The following is a 16,207-nucleotide window of genomic DNA, read 5'->3' on the forward strand; positions in this document are numbered from 1 at the left end:
AGTTCCCTGATATTCTGCAGTACTCTGTATTTTTCTCGTGGCACCTATCATGATTTATCTTTTAGTATAACTGTTTTATCCCTTATTCTGAAGGCAAGGATAACATCTTCAACTTCCCTCTGTAACTCTGCAGCGTCTTACCTATGGGGGCATCTACTATTAGTTGAAATCAAAGTGATTTAGGAAGATAACGTGTGCCACGGTAAGCAGCAGAGAATACGAAGTCAGGACAGTTGGGTTCCTGCTATGCCATTTATTAGACGTGAGGCTTTGGCTAAGTCGCTTAACTTGGCTTGGACAACGGGAATCCTACTACTTGATGGAACACTAAGGGAGATAACTCTACAGAAAACTAATCCATGTTCGTTATTTTCCTTGCAGAGAGTGGATGCAGCCTTTCTATTCAAATCTTGTTTGCAGGACCATCCCTACTTAACCGACCGGAGGTCGGGCCCCCGAAAGGCTGGGAATTCGGGCCCCCATGTTCCCCGGGCCTCCTTCCACGGCAGGGCTCTCAGTTCTCCGCGATGCAGGTGAAGCCGCCGACCTGCGGGGGAGCGGCCTGGAGTCCTATTCTCTCGGGAGACCTCCCTCCTTCCCACTCACTCCGGGAAAGCTCTCCCCTTCCCGGTAACCCAGAAGACCGCGGCGCCGCCGCCTACGTGAGACGTTTGGACCCTGCCCGGCCCCCGTAGCTCCCCTTCTCCAGCAGGTGGTTCTGGTCCTTTCCCCCAACTCTGGGCGCTCACGTCACCGGCGAACCTCTACCCACGCGCCAGCGCCGCAACCAACCGAGAAAATAAACAAACCCCAGCGCGCGGCGGCGGGCGCGCCAGGTCCCTCCCCTGCTCCGCCCCGCGGCTCTCACGCCGCCCCCTCAGCCGGGACTTCCCTCCCGCCCTCGGCTCACGGCCGCGCTCTCTCCGCCCCTCACCGCGGCCCGCAGCCGCGCTCCCTGCCGCCGTCCGCCCGGCGCGACGCCCCGGGGGCCCGTTAGTGCTCGGCGCCCGCTCGCGGGGCCGCCGCGCGACCCCTGCTCGGTGCGAGCCCGCCCCTGCCCCCGACACTTGACCCAGCGCAGTCCCAACGCCCAGTGCGGCCGCCCCGGGAGCCGCGGAGCGGCGGCGGCGGCGGCGGGGGGAGGAGGGAGAGGACGACCGGGCCGGCGGCCGGGGAGGCCCGGTGAGTACGCGGAGGGCGGGCCGCCTCACGGGGGGTCAGCTCCGGCGCCCCTGAGGCAGTGGTGGCGGCCCGGCCGCGCCGCTCCGGGCGCCCCGGCTCGGCAGTTGGGGACTCGGCTTGAGGCGACGGGCCCCGCTGGCCGGAGCCACTGGGCAGAGTGCGCGGGAGGGCCGCTCCTCAGGAAGGCCCTAGGCGCCCAGCTCGGGGGCGGCGGAGAGAGACCCGCGCCGACCCCAGGCCCGGGCGCACCGCCGGTGCCTGCGCCTCCCGAGACCCCGCGGGGGCCGGGCCAGGGGGCGACCGCGGTCGCGGGGCCGCCGAGTGACAGGTGCCGCCGCCCCCTCCCCGCCGCGGGCTTCGCTCTCCCTCCCGGGAAGCCGGGCGCTCAGAAATTTCTGGAGCAACGACCCGACTCGCTGTTTTTCTCCGTTGCAGGTTTTGAAACCGCTTCTTTGCCAGAGTTCGGTCTCTCCCAGCCCTGTTTCTTTCTCGTTTGTACTTTGCGAGAGTAAGTTTGGAAGCATCGGTTAACAGCCTATGGGTGAAATTTGGCTTTCGTTCATGCATGAGGTATAGTAAATTACTTCTTGAATAAAGTGCTCCTCCTTCTCCCGCTAGCTGTTGAAAACAGAGAAGAGTTTTGAATTTTTTTTTTTTTGCAGTTACTGTTTGTAATAAGCAGTCTTCCAGAAATTTTGTCATCTCTAACACTTAGGGGTTTTGGTCGATATTGAACAGTAAATGGCTTATTAAATTGTGTTTTCTCTCCAACTTCTTTTAGATTTTTCATTTTTAACTTTACCTAGAGTCTCCAACTGAGTAAGTGCTATGGCTTTCCTTAGAAGCAGTAATGAGAAAAATCGTCTTTCCTCTACTGGACAGCCACGGAAATATTCTCTACACTTTTCATTATTGTCTGCTTCTTTACATAGTAAACGTGCTTGTAAGTGTAACCTGAATCGTGAGTTTAATAAATTCGACTTGCCGGCTATACGAATATTAAACTTCGTGGCAATTAAAAATATAAAAAATCTGTAGAAATACAGAATTTTTTTTTCTCAACAAGTTCATAACACATAAGCTCGCATTAGTCAGATCCTGATTAATGGAAGATGATGTCCTACTTGTTAACAACAAACTTAGCTATAAGACATCAATCAGGTGGCTTCACTCTATAAAGAGTGAAGAATTCAGAATTGAGCAGGAAGAGATCATTGGGACTAATGAAAATACGTGTGCTTTATTCATGGGAGAATCCCATAGTTCCTCACTCAGTACCTGCGTGGACTTTTTGCTTAGGTGTTTCAATCCACAGAAATTAGATGCTTCAGGTTAGAGACGGGAGACAGTATTGAACTATGAAGGAAAAAAATGTCTGTATTAAGTTCGTTGAAAGCAAAGTTTGGGTATGTTCCTGGCACTTACTGGTTGTGAACCTTAGTTTATACGACGCCAAAATGAAAGATATTGTGTAGTTGCCTTATTTGAGGAACAGAACATGAAAAAAATACAATAAAAAATTTTCACCAGATATTAAGTCACTCATACTCAGTGCCATTTCATTTTATGGCTTTTGTTTTTTAAAACTAAGCTACTTTTCAATGAGACCACACTGTATTCATTTCTTTTTTCACCAGGCTTACTGGTTGGTTATGTTAGTGGAAGATCACTATTGTTTTTATAAAAAGGTATATCTTTGGTTGTTCTTGATTGACGAGCGTATACATATATCAGTTTTGAAGTGCCCTAATTATGGTTCCCTGGACTGAAGGATGGCTACTGCTACCATCTTTCTTGACCCTAGAATGATCATAGTCAAGAAGAATAATATCATAGTGGCACTTTTTCTCAGAACTTTGGTAGAGGAACCCAAGAGGCTCAGCCATTTATGAAACCTGCTTCTTGAAGTTTAGGCTATTCATTTAAAAAACGTATTTACTTAAGCTCCTGGTGTATTCTAGTTCTTTTAAATTAATGCTTTAAAACCAGTTCTGTTTCCTGAATAAATATACCTTCTAAACGAAATTAGTTGTGATGATGAGTTAGTAGAATGGCACTTGGAACTTTGAACTGCTAATAACCACTGTTAACTCACATTTGCATTTTGGGAATTGAGGATTATCTCTAGTGCACTTTGCATTTTGCTACATTCTATTTTAGAGCAGGTCTTTGAATGTGTAGATACCTGTGTACTTGGGGAACGTAAATATTTTTTAAAAAACCAAATTCAATAAACATATCTTTTGTGTGCCAGGTCCTGTGATTTTGTTGGGGATGGAAAGAAGAGGCCCTTGCCTTTCAGGATGTTGAAATCACGATTATAAAGAGCTGGGCACAATAAACATAATTTTAATTAAATCTATCCAGTAATAAAAGTAAATAAAAAGTACAGAAATATTGCAGGGGAGGAAACGATTAAACAGGCAGGTTAGAAGAAGCATTTTAGAGATGCTAGCACCTGAGCAAGAGTTTGAGGAACAAATTCTGGGTAGGCCAAAAAGTTCCTTTAGGTTTTTCTGTAAGATCTTATGGAAAAACCACAGAAAAAAACTTTGTGGCTAACCCAATACAGGTTGTAAGAGGAAGAGATATAGAGCATTTTAGGCAAAATTCATAGCAAAAAGCTATAAACAAGTAAAATTAAATGTGTGGTCAGGAAGTTTTAAGTAGTTTTGTTGTTGTTGTTTATTTATTTTGGGCTATGCTAGGTCTTCATTGTTGTGCACAGGCTTTCTCTGGTTTGGTGAGCGGGGGCTACTCTCTAGTTGCAGTTCACAGGCTTCTCATTGTGGTGGCTTCTTTTGTCGTGGAGCAGGGGCTCTAGGTGCTCTAGCTCAGCAGTTGTGGTGCGCCGGCTTAGCTGCTATGTGGCATGCGCAGTCTTCCCAGACCAGGGATTGAACCCGTGTGTTCTGCGTTGGCAGACAGATTCTTATCTACTGTGCCACCAAGGAAGTCCTAAGTAATTGTTTTGGTGGAATACAATGTCTGAGGAAGGACAGTTGCTTTTGAAAATCCTAACATATGTTCTAATATTAATAATAAGTAATTTTTTTCTAGTACTGAGTATAAAGTGGAGACTTTCCTGTCATTTGATATTACTGCAATTTCAAGTATAGAGGAATAGTTTTTACTAATGGTGTTCATTAAGAAAGTATAAAATATTGCACTTCATGTGATGAGTTGCCTGCATGTTTATATTTGTAAACTTATTTTGCATTTGTTTTCAAGTTATCTTGTGAACTTTTGTCTTCCTTCAACTATTTAAATTAGCCTTGACATTATTTTTAAAAGAAAACTTAACAGGAAGAGGGATAAACAGAAAATGACATTACATTTCTGGACCAAAAACACTGATTTGTGTAGTATTTTAGTAGTGTGTAACTATTTAACATAGAACACCAGCCATTACATTCATAGACTGACCGATGTAGGTAATTTAGTGCATGTGTACTATATTTTTGTTTTGTGTACCTTAATTATCTCCATGTTATTTATGTATATAAATATCTGAGCATTTGATTACCTAGATTTTAAAGACCATGTGACAGAGAAAGAACGGGAAAATGGTGGAGGGAGAAGAGCTCCTTTTGCATCTGTTTACCTAAGTGTCTCTTTGATATGACTGTAGGTGGAGATGCAGACGTGTAGGACACAAGACCTCTAACCCTACCTTCACAGGAGTATTGACCCTAGCCCTTTCCCTGAAATAGTGTCTTTAAAAGTCTAATGTTTTTGTGGTCTGCTTATTTGTCTCTTTTTCTCTTTAAGATTTTTAAAAAGTAGTTTCAAATGAGTTCCTGGATTATATGACATGATTTTTTTTTTTTTTTGTAAATTCAGAAAAATTTGTTAATGAAGGCAGTGTTCTCTTAAAAACACAATCAGTCTTTAACAATTGCTTTCTGTCATTTGTCTTCTCAGTCGCTAACATAAGGGACCTGAGGCATGTCATTGTTAATTCTGACCTGTAGTTGCCCTTTCTAAGTTTTGACACAGGGCAGAAAAATCAGTATTGCATTGATTATATTATGTTTTCCTTTTTGAATTTGGGTATAGATAGCCATTTTCCCTTTTCAAGATGAGATTTTTTTTTTTCCCTTATAGAAAGTCACTGTAGACTATTTGGGAAAATAATGAAAACTATAGAAAGGAAGATAGGCATCATGGGTAGCCCCATGCATCTTGTGGCGCCCCATTCCAGTACTTTTGCCTGGAAAATCCCATGGACAGAGGAGCCTGGTAGGCTGCAGCCCATGGGGTCGCTAAGAGTTGGACACGACTGAGCGACTTCTCTTTCACTTTTCACTTTCATGCATTGGAGAAGGAAATGGCAACCCACTCCAGTGTTCTTGCCTGGATGATCCCAGGGATGGGGGAGCCTGGTGGGCTGCTGTCTATGAGGTCGCACAGAGTCAGACATGACTGAAGTGACTTAGCAAACAACTAACATGTTTACAAACTGGGGATTATTTTTATTTCCTTCTTTCATTTAAAGTTTACATTTCACCCCTCTTCCCACTTGTGAAGTATTGGTTAGTGTATGTTATATACATTTTTGATATATAGATTCCTCTCATGACTAATGAGGGAGTTGATGTGTTGTCTGTTTATCACTTTTGTTTTTAAAGTAGAACATATGATACAGTTGATGAGCCCTTCCAGTTGTCCCGTCTCTTTACTCCCTCAGCTGCTAAGTAGAGCTATTTTTTGTCTTTAATTTTACGATTATATAAAGTCTAGTACAGGTGGCTACCACTCTTCTCTTATCCCACCTGTAGCCCCTGACCAAACAAGGGATCATTGCAGGTGAACATTTCCCCCTTTCTATCTACCTTTCATTAGTTAAGCACATGGGTTGCTAAGGTGTAGCGTAGGTAGCTGCCTAATCAGAATAAGTTATTTTGAGTGTTTATCACTGATTCTTAGTTAACATGATGTATTCTAATGCTTTCTTTTCACTTTTATTATTTCTTCTCATTTATTCAGGAAACATTTGTTGCTTGTCACGTGTGTCCACTATTTAAGACATAGTCACTACTGTGATTCTTGGGTTTCAGGTAGATTGGTGTTTTCCTCATGTAGTGTGTTAGATAAAATCTTTAGGTCTTTGACTCTTTTCAGTGGCTCAACCGCAAATTCCCAGAGCCAAAAACTTTTTTCATTTCAAAGAAAAACAATTTCTGTGAGCTTGTAAGAGATGTTTAGAATGTCTGTGAACATTTCACTCATGCAAGACAATCCAGAAATGAAATTCAGTTTTGGTATCAGTCCTAAATTGGAGAGGAAGTGTATTTGTGTAAGCTATTAGTGATGATAAGGTTAGATAATATTGCAGTGACAATCTGAAAACCTCAGCAGCTTAAAGCAGCAAAGTTGCTTTCCTACTCAAGCTACATATCCATTACAGGTTAGTAAGGAGATTTTTTTTCACTGTAGTTTTCAGACTCCATCAGACTTGACTGATGGAGACTTCATCTCAGCATATGCTTCTGCAGTAACAGAAGCAGAGAAAAAACATGGCTCACCATGCTCTGGCTTTTAAAGCTTACATTTCACTGGTAAGTCACATTGGACATGTCTGCATTCAACATGAGAGTGATACATAATTCTTTTTCAGGGAGGGGCAGTGAATATTTTTGAATAGCTATCATATGCAATTTATAGTTGCAAGAGTTAAAATTAAATACGGTAGTTGTAGAACAACTGTGTAGGATTAGTGAACCTAAAGTGGGTCAGAACTACTAAAACTTAACAGGATTTTAACATGGCATGTTGAAGTGGAAACAGAATTAATGTTTTCTATAATATTTTTGAGTCTGAAAATTTCTTTTCATTTTGTAGTATTTTTCTCCCTTTTAATAACTTACAAAGCCTTAATTCTCATGTTTGTGGGAAAGAGTTAAGCCTAAAAATATGTCTTAATTTTGTTGGTGTAATGTCATCTCTGTATGTTGTGGTATTTTATCTTAATTCATTTATTTCTGGGCATAGGAACAATAGGTATTAACATGATATTATAATAAAAATACTTTGGTTTTGTAACTATTAGATGGCATCTTCAAATATCAGCTCTTCTTTTGATTTTTCCTTTTCTTTTGATTTTTTTGTTTAACAAAAAACTGAAAAATTTCTAAATAATTTCTGGATTGTTAAGTTAAGATAGAACATTGAATATATGCTTGTCATTTTTGTTTCCTCCTGGGGGGTGAAAACATGATAACCATAGTCTGTGGTTAGCTTTCAAAATGTACCTTAATGATCCTTACCTCCTGGTATTCACACTTTTAAACAGTCTCCTTCTGCAATGAATAAGTAGGGTGTCCTGGGTAAGCAGTAGGATATTGTGGAAATAACAGTAGTCGTTTAGGTGTGAGCACTGTGGCTCAAGGCAGACATGATAAAACTATAAAGAATAAGGAATAAATAACACACAAATCAGGATAATAAATTATCTTTGAACAGGTTGGGTGTTAGGGGGATGCTACTGGGGAGACCCATATGGTAGGTTAACATTTCATTAATCTCAGTACTGGTTACTTGAAGTGTTCCTTTAGTTTTTTTAAACTTAATATTTTATTCAGTTATATATTCAGTACATTTCAAAGTAAAACATTTATGAATTTCACAATTAAAATCTGTTTATTTTGAACTGAGAGTACTTAAGCCTTCTAGTACTTACAAGGCTTCTTAGAAATTTCAGAATGTAAGCAAATCTAATTTCTGGTCCTGACTTTGACAGTAAGTTGCAGAATGGCTTAACCAGTCTAAGTACCAGTTGTCTCATCTGTAAAGCCAAAGGATTTGGGTTAGATATTACTAGAGGACCTTTTTTTAAAAAAATTTTGTTGTCTAGTTGATTTACAGTGTTGTGTTTCTAGTGTAAATAAAATGACTCAATTATATATATATATATTCTTTTATTAGAGGACCTTTGATATCATAAGTTTAAAAATTTCTTTAAAAGCTGAAAGGTACCAATAAGGGATTAATTTCTAAAATACATAAAGAGCTAATACAGCTTGATATCAAAAAGGCAACCCAATCAGAAAATAGGCAGAAGACCTAAATGGACATTTCTTCAAAGACAACATACAGATGGCCTACAGGCACATGAAAAGATGTGCCTAGTTATTAGGGAAATGCAGACCAAAACTGCAATGAGGTATCATTTCACACCAGTCAGAATGACTGTCATCTAAAAAAAAATCTACAAATAATAAATGCTGGAGAAGGTGTGGAGAAAAAGAACACTTTTATGCTGTTGGTGGGAATAGGAATTGGTGCAGCCACTGTGGAGAACAGTACGGAGGCTCCTTAAAAAACTAAAAACAGAGTTACTACTATATGATCCAGCAATCCCAACCTGGGCATTTATCCAGAGAAAACTTTAATTCAGAAAGATATGTGTACCCCAGTGTTAATTTGTTGTTGTGTTCAGTTGCTGAGTCATGTCTGATTGTTTGCAACCCCATGGACTGCAGCAATCCAGGCTCCTTTGTCTTCCATTGTCTCGCAGAGTTTGCTCAAACTCATGACCATTGGGTGAGTCCATTGATGCTAACTCATGTCCATTGCTGCTATCTAACCATATCATCCTCTGCTACCCCTTTCCTCTTTTGCCTTCAGTCTTTCCCAGCATCAGGGTCTTTCCAGTGAGTCAGCTCTTCACATCAGGTGGCCAAAGTATCGGAGTTTCAGGTTCAGCAGGAGTCCTTCAAAAGAATATTCAGGGGTGGCATCCTTTAGGATTGACTGATTTGATCTCCTTGCTGTCCAAGGGACTCTCAAGAGTCTTCTCCAACACCACAGTTCACAAGCATCAATTCTTCGGCACTCAGCTTTCTTCACAGTCCAACTCTCACATCCATACATGACCACTGGAAAAACCATAGCCTTGACTAGACGGACCTTTGTTGGCAAAGTAATGTCTCTGCTTTTCAATATGCTATCTAGGTTGGTCATAACTTTTCTTCCAAGGAGTAAGTGTCTTTTAATTTCACACAGTTAAAGGCTTTAGTGTAGTCAGTGAAGCAAAAGCAGATGTTTTCCTGGAATTCTCTTGCATTTTCTATGATCCATCGGATGTTGGCAATTTGATCTCTGGTTCCTCTGCCTTTTCTAAATCCAGCTTGAACATCTGGAAGTTCATGGTTCACGTATTGCTAAAGCCTGGCTTGGAGAATTTTGAGCATTACTTTGCTAGCATGTGAAATGAGTGCAATTGTGCGGTAGTTTGAACATTCTTTGGCACTGCCTTTCTTTGGGATTGGAATGAAAACTGACTTTTTCCAGTCCTGGCCACTGCTGAATTTTCCAAATTTGCTGGCGTAATTGAGTGCAGCACTTTCACAGCATCATCTTTTAGGATTTGAAAAAGCTCAGGTGGAATTCCAATATCTCCACTAGCTTTGTTCGTAGTGGTGCTTTCTAAGGCCCACTTGACTTCACACTCCCAAATGTCTGGCTCTGGGTGAGTGATCACACCATTGTGGTTATCTGGCTTATGAAGATCTTTTTTGTATAGTTCTTCTGTGTATTCTTGCCACTTCTTTTTAATATCTTCTGTTTCTGTTAGGTCCATACTATTTCTGTCCTTTATTGTGGCCATCTTGGCATGAAATGTTCCCTTGATATATTCAGTTTTCTGGAAGCGAAAGAAGGAATTTTCTTGATATCTCTAGTCTTTCCCTTCTATCATTTTCCTCTGTTTCTTTGCATTGTTCACTTAGGAAGGCCTTCTTACCTTTCCTTGCTGTTCTCTGTAACTCTGCATTCATTTGGATATCTTCCCCTTCCTCCCTTGCTTTTTGCTTCTCTTCTTTCCTGAGTCATTTGTAAGGCCTCCTGAGACAACCACCCTGCCTTCTTACACTTCTTTTTGTTTGGGATGGTTTTGGGTCACGGCCTACTGAACCTCTGTCCATTGTTCTTCAGTCACTGTCTCTATCAGATCTAATCCTTTAAATCTATTCATCACCTCCATTGTGTCGTTATAAGGGATTTGATTTAGGTCATACCTGAATGGCCTGGTGGTTTTCCCTACTTGCTTCATTTTAAGCCTGAAATTTGATCTGAGCCACAACCAGCTCCAGGTCTTGTTTTCACTGACTGTATAGAGCTTCTCCATCTTTGGCTGCAAAGAAAACGTATTCAGTCTGTTTTCATTATTATCTATCTGATGATGTCCATGTGAAGAGAAATCCCTTGGGTTGGAAAAGGGGGTTGCTGTGACCAGCATCTTCTCTTAACAAAACTCTGTTGGCCTTTGTCCTGCTTCATTTTATACTCCAAGACCAAACTTGATTGTTATTCCGGATATCTGTTGACTTCCTACTTTTGCCTTCTGATCCCAATGATGAAAAGGACATCTTTCATCTTTTTTGGTATTAATTCTAGAAGATCTTATAGTCTTCATAGAACTGGTCAACTTCAACTTCTTTGGCATCAGTGGTTGGGACATAGACTTGTATTACTGTGATGTTGATAGAACAGGTGAGGGGAAGGTTAAATTAGTTTGGGATTAACATATTAACACTTTGATATATAAAACAGGTAAACAACAAGCACCTACTGTAACTGGGTGGCTTCATGGATTACAGCTTTATCATGGCATACTGGCTTGCATAACTCAGTGAAGCTATAAGCCATGCTGTTTTCATAGCAGCATTGTTTACAAGTTGAATATAGTTCCCTCTGCTATACAGTAGGTGCTTGTTGTTTACCTGTTTTATATATCATAGTGTGAATATGTGTGGTTTGTCTTGGAAATGATTTGCTATCACTCTGTCGTTTATCAGGTTGCACCCAAGTACCGCATTTCAGATTCTTTTGTTGACGAGGGATACTCTTCCTCTTGAGAAACCCATATGCAGGTCAGGAAGCAACAATTAGAACTGGACATGGAACAGACTGGTTCCAAATAGGAAAAGGAGTACGTCAAGGCTGTATATTGTCACCCTGCTTATTTAATTTCTATGCAGAGTACATCATGAGAAACGCTGGGCTGGAAGAAGCACAAGCTGGAATCAAGATTGTTGGGAGAAATCTCAATAACCTCAGATATGCAGATGACACCACCCTTATGGCAGAAAGTGAAGAGGAACTAAAAGCCTCTTGATGAAAGTGAAAGAGGAGAGTGAAAAAGTTGGCTGAAAGCTCAACATTCAGAAAACGAAGATCATGGCATCTGGTCCCATCCCTTCATGGCAAATAGATGGAGAAACAGTGGAAATAGTGTCAGACTTTATTTTTCTGGGCTCCAAAATCACTGCAGATGGTGACTGCAGCCATGAAATTAAAAGATGCTTACTCCTTGGAAGGAAAGTTATGACCAACCTAGATAGCATATTCAAAAGCAGAGACATTACTTTGCCAACAAAGGTCTGTCTAGTCAAGGCTATGGTTTTTCCAGTGGTCATGTATGGATGTGAGAGTTGGACTGTGAAGAAAGCTGAGTGCCGAAGAATTGATGCTTTTGAACTGTGGTGTTGGAGAAGACTCTTGAGAGTCCCTTGGACTGCAAGGAGATCAGCCCTGGGATTTCTTTTGGAAGGAATGATGCTAAAGCTGAAACTCCAATACTTTGGCCACCTCATGCAAAAAGTTCTCATTGGAAAAGACTGATGCTGGGAGGGATTGGGGGCAGGAGGAGAAGGGGACGACAGAGGATGAGATGGCTGGTTGGCATCACCGACTCGATGGATGTGAGTTTGAATGAACTCTGGGATTTGGTGATGGACAGGGAGGCCTGGCGTGCTGCGATTCATGGGGTCGCAAAGAGTCGGACACGACTGAGTGACTGAACTGAACTGAAGGGATTCTTGCCCACAGTAGTGGATGTAGTGGTTATCTGAATTTCATTTGCCCATTCCCGTCCATTTTAGTTCACTGATTTCCTAAGATGTCGATGTTCACTCTTGCCATCTCCTGCTTGACCATGTCCAATTTACCTTGATTCATGGACCTAACATTCCAGGTTCCTATGCAGTGGTGTTCTTTACAATGTCAGACTTTACTTTCATCACCAGATACATCCACACCTGAGCATTGTTTCCGCTTTGACCCAGCTGCTTCATTCTTTCTGGAGCTGTTAGTAATTGCCCTCCACTCTTCCCCAGCAGTGTACTGGGCACCTTCTGGCCTGGGGGGCTCATCTTCTGGTGTCATATATTTTTGCCTTTTCATACTGTTCATGGGCTTCTTGAATCAGTAATGATTTGCCATATCCTCTTCCAGTGGACCGCATTTTGTCAGAACTTTTCACTATGACCCTTCCATCTTGGGTAGCCCTGCACAGCATGGCTCATAGCTTCATTGAGTTATGCAAGCCACTACACCATGACAAAGCTGTAATCCATGAAGGCACCCAGTTTTCATAGCAGCATTGTTTACAGATTGAATATAGTTCCCTCTGCTATACAGTAGGTGCTTGTTGTTTACCTGTTTTATATATCATAGTGTGATAATGTTAATCCCAAACTAATTTAAACATCCCCTCACCCCTTCTATCACCTGTGGTAAGTATGAGTTCGTTTTCTATGTCTATGAGTCTATTTCTGTTTTGTAAAGAAATTCATTTGTATTATTTTTTTAGTTTCCACATATAAGTGATATTATATGATACTTGTCTTTGTCATATTTCACGTAATGGGATCATATGTAGGTTCATGTTGTTACAATGGCATTATTTCATTCTCTTTTATGGATGAGTATTATTCCATTGTGTTTGTATATCACAAACAGATGACTTGGATTAGGGTGCAGAAGTTAAAGCATCTGCCTGCAATGTGGGAGACCTGGGTTCGATCCCTGGGTCAGGAAGATCCTCTGGAGGAGGAAATGGCAACCCACTTCAGTATTCTTGCCTGGAGAATCCCATGGACAGAGGAGCTTGGTGGGCTACAGTCAACGGGTTGCAAAGAGTTGAACACGACTGAGTGACTTCACCTTCACCACCATGCACACACATACATCTTCTTTATCCATTCGTCTGTTGATGGACGTTTAGGTTGTTTCCATGTCTTGGCTATTGTTAATAGTGCTGCTGTGAACATTGGGCACTGTTTACAATATTTCCCAGGCAAGAAAACTGGAGTGGGTTGCCATTTCCTTCTCCAGGGGATCTTCCTGACATGGGGATTGGACCAGCATCTCCTGCATTGGCAGGTGGATTCTTTAGCACTGAGCCACCAGGAAGCTCCATAAATTTTATATATATATATATATATATATATATATATATATATATATATAAATAATTGAGTAAAAATATATACATGTATATAAATAACTGAATCATTTCCCTGTACGCTTGAAACTAGCACAGCATTGTGAATTAGCTACAATCAAAGAAAAAAAACTGAAAGGGTGCACTGAGATTAGTTAACTAAAAGATAACGGTAGAAGGTGATTTTGAACAGTTTCCTTTGGTTGAGAGAATTTAAGTTCTCTTTTTTAAACTATTGAGAGAACACATTTTATTTTTGCATGTATAATTATAAAAACAATATATGCTATTATTTTTGTTATATGTTTTAATATATATAATTTATATATTTATATATTACATAGTTTTAATTTTACATATATAATTTATATATATATAATAATTTTTGTTATAATAGTCATGCTTTAGGGATATTTACATAGAAGAAACTTTTATGAACTTAACCAGTGTAGTGACTATTTCCAGTATTATTCTGTCTATTGTGAAGAGCCACATTTCTGTCTGGGATGATTTTCGCTGTAACTTAGAGAACCTCCTTCAGTAATTCTTGATGTGTGGTTCTGTTGGTTATGAATATTTTCAGGCTTTGCATGTGTCGTGGTGCCGTTGGTTTAATTGCTAAGTAGTGTCTGACTGACTCTTGCCACCCGTGGACTGTAGCCTGCCAGGCTCCTCGGTCCATGGGATTTCCCAGGCAAGATACTGGAGTGGGTTGCCATTTCCTTTCTCCTGGGTAAGTTCTCTATTTTGCCGTCACTCTAGAATCAAACTTAAGGCAGAATTTTTATATGATAAGAATGTTCTTCCTTTCCTACTCCTTTTTCCCTGTGTTTGAAGTTGAGGATAAGCATGTAGTAGGACCAGTGGTGGGAGAAGGAAATGGCACCTCACTCCAGTACTCTTGCCTGGAGAATCCTGTGGCTGGAGGAATCTGGTGGGCTGCAGTCCATGGGGTCGCTAAGGGTCGGACACAACTGGGCGACTTCACTTTCACTTTTCACTTTCATGCATTGGAGAAGGAAATGGCAACCCACTCCAGTGTCCTTGCCTGGAGAATCTCAGGGACAGGGGAGCCTGGTAGGCTGCCGTGTATGGGGTCGCACAGAGTCGGACACGACTGAAGCGACTTAGCAGCAGCAGCAGGACCAGTGATCTCTAGTGCAGTGAAAAATGATATATGTACTTTTTCATTGTATTAACAAACTGTATTGATTTAGGATGTTCTCCATAAATATATGTACGTGTTATGGCAGACTTAGGATGTACTTCATAGATACATGGTGGCGTATTTAAAAGAAAAAGGTAAGTCACTAATTTGGGGGAACTGTATGGAAAAATGAATATGAAGGTGGTAGCCTTGTAATAATTGTGAAATCTCAGTATATAATTTTTTGTTTTATATTATACAATTTTATGTTGTTAAGTTTAAAAAGTATTTATTGCCAGTAGGACTGTGGGTATGAATCCGAATGTTACTAAATCTAGTGTCAGGAGAAGTGTGTGTGTATTTCTGTTTGTTCTGAAATCTAAAACAGATTTTACTGTGTTTACTCATCTGCCTCCTTCCTCCCTTCCCACAGGAATTATTCTTGACAGAAGTATTTTGAAAGGAAATCTTTACAATGGCCTCAGCAGTACTTAGTTCTGTCCCCACTACTGCCTCTCGTTTTGCCTTGTTGCAAGTGGATAGTGGCAGTGGTTCTGATTCTGAGCCTGGAAAAGGCAAAGGTCGAAATACTGGAAAGTCTCAAACAAATAAATCAACTACAAATGAGAAAAAAAGAGAGAAAAGAAGAAAAAAGAAGGAACAGCAGCAGAGTGAAGCAAATGAGGTAGCAATTATAATTATTTCATGTCTGCTTTCCCAGTAGATTGTAAGCATGAAGAGGACAGTTACTATCTTGTTAATCCATGTATCCACAGTTCTTGGTCCATAGGTACTTGGTAATTATTACTATAATGTATATATAAATATATGAATTTGTGTGTATTTGAAGTCTAATGTAATGAACATATTGAACGCCTTTTTTTTCCTGGTCTATGGAAGCTTATGTGCTCATTCCAGAAAGTTCCTGAAAAACACAGGAAGTCTTTAAATGAAACAAAGATCATTTGTGAATATAAAATAAAAAATATATAAGAAAACATCAATTGTGAATATAAAATAAAAATATTCTCTAGGGACTATAGAGATATAACAATATTTTGGTATGTGTTTTCTGTACACATGTATATGTTTTTTGAATATATAGACATGTACACACATATCTACATTCATATTTAACTTAAATGAAAATTAATTATATAATAGACTTTTATAACTGGCTTTTTAAAAATTAGCATGAACAGTTTTCCATGTGAGTAAATAAAAATCAACATTATTTTAAGTGAGTCCACATTATTTAAAAGTATGTGGCTTTGTCACAGTTTACTTAATCAGACTATTGTGATAAACATTTAGGTTTCCCATTTTTTTTATTATTATAGATAATAATCCTATGACTAGCCTTGAAATGCATATATTTTTATGCATTTGTCATGTTTCTTTTTTTTTTTTGTCATCTGTTTCTTAAGAGTAGTAAGTACATGGCAGATCCTTCTCCCCTAAATACTCCTAGCATGAGTTATATGACCAACATGTAATGTGCCCATTTATTTTTAAAAGTAATACTGAAAAACAACTCTAGCCTGTGTTTATCTTTTAATAGAGCCGAAGGTATGTAAGGACCTTTCTCTATCACTGAATAAGAGAAGTAGTAAAAGTGTTTTTTTCCCTCTCTATATTCATTTTATAAT

The 16,207-nt window shown here is 40.3% G+C and overlaps 1 protein-coding gene across 5 annotated transcripts in view; it reads left to right on the top strand.

Moving 5' to 3' along the window:
- The first annotated feature begins 914 nt into the window (after nucleotides 1-914).
- The window catches only part of GKAP1 (G kinase anchoring protein 1), a 90,467-nt gene continuing 75,174 nt past the window's right edge, over nucleotides 915-16,207 (top strand). For 2 of the 5 annotated variants that reach the window (XM_060409139.1, XM_015093055.4), the window contains exons 1-3: nucleotides 1,093-1,182; nucleotides 1,618-1,752; nucleotides 14,992-15,243. In XM_060409139.1, coding sequence (XP_060265122.1) covers nucleotides 15,034-15,243 — 210 coding nt within the window. In that variant the 5' untranslated portion in view covers nucleotides 1,093-1,182; nucleotides 1,618-1,752; nucleotides 14,992-15,033. Of the gene's footprint in view, nucleotides 1,041-1,092; nucleotides 1,183-1,617; nucleotides 1,753-13,999; nucleotides 14,145-14,628; nucleotides 14,714-14,991; nucleotides 15,244-16,207 lie in introns of those variants that run through there. The other 3 variants (XM_060409141.1, XM_060409140.1, XM_060409142.1) reach the window with 3 other exon arrangements.

This window comes from Ovis aries, chromosome 2, assembly GCF_016772045.2.
Source record: "Ovis aries strain OAR_USU_Benz2616 breed Rambouillet chromosome 2, ARS-UI_Ramb_v3.0, whole genome shotgun sequence".
Lineage (NCBI taxonomy): Eukaryota > Metazoa > Chordata > Mammalia > Artiodactyla > Bovidae > Ovis > Ovis aries.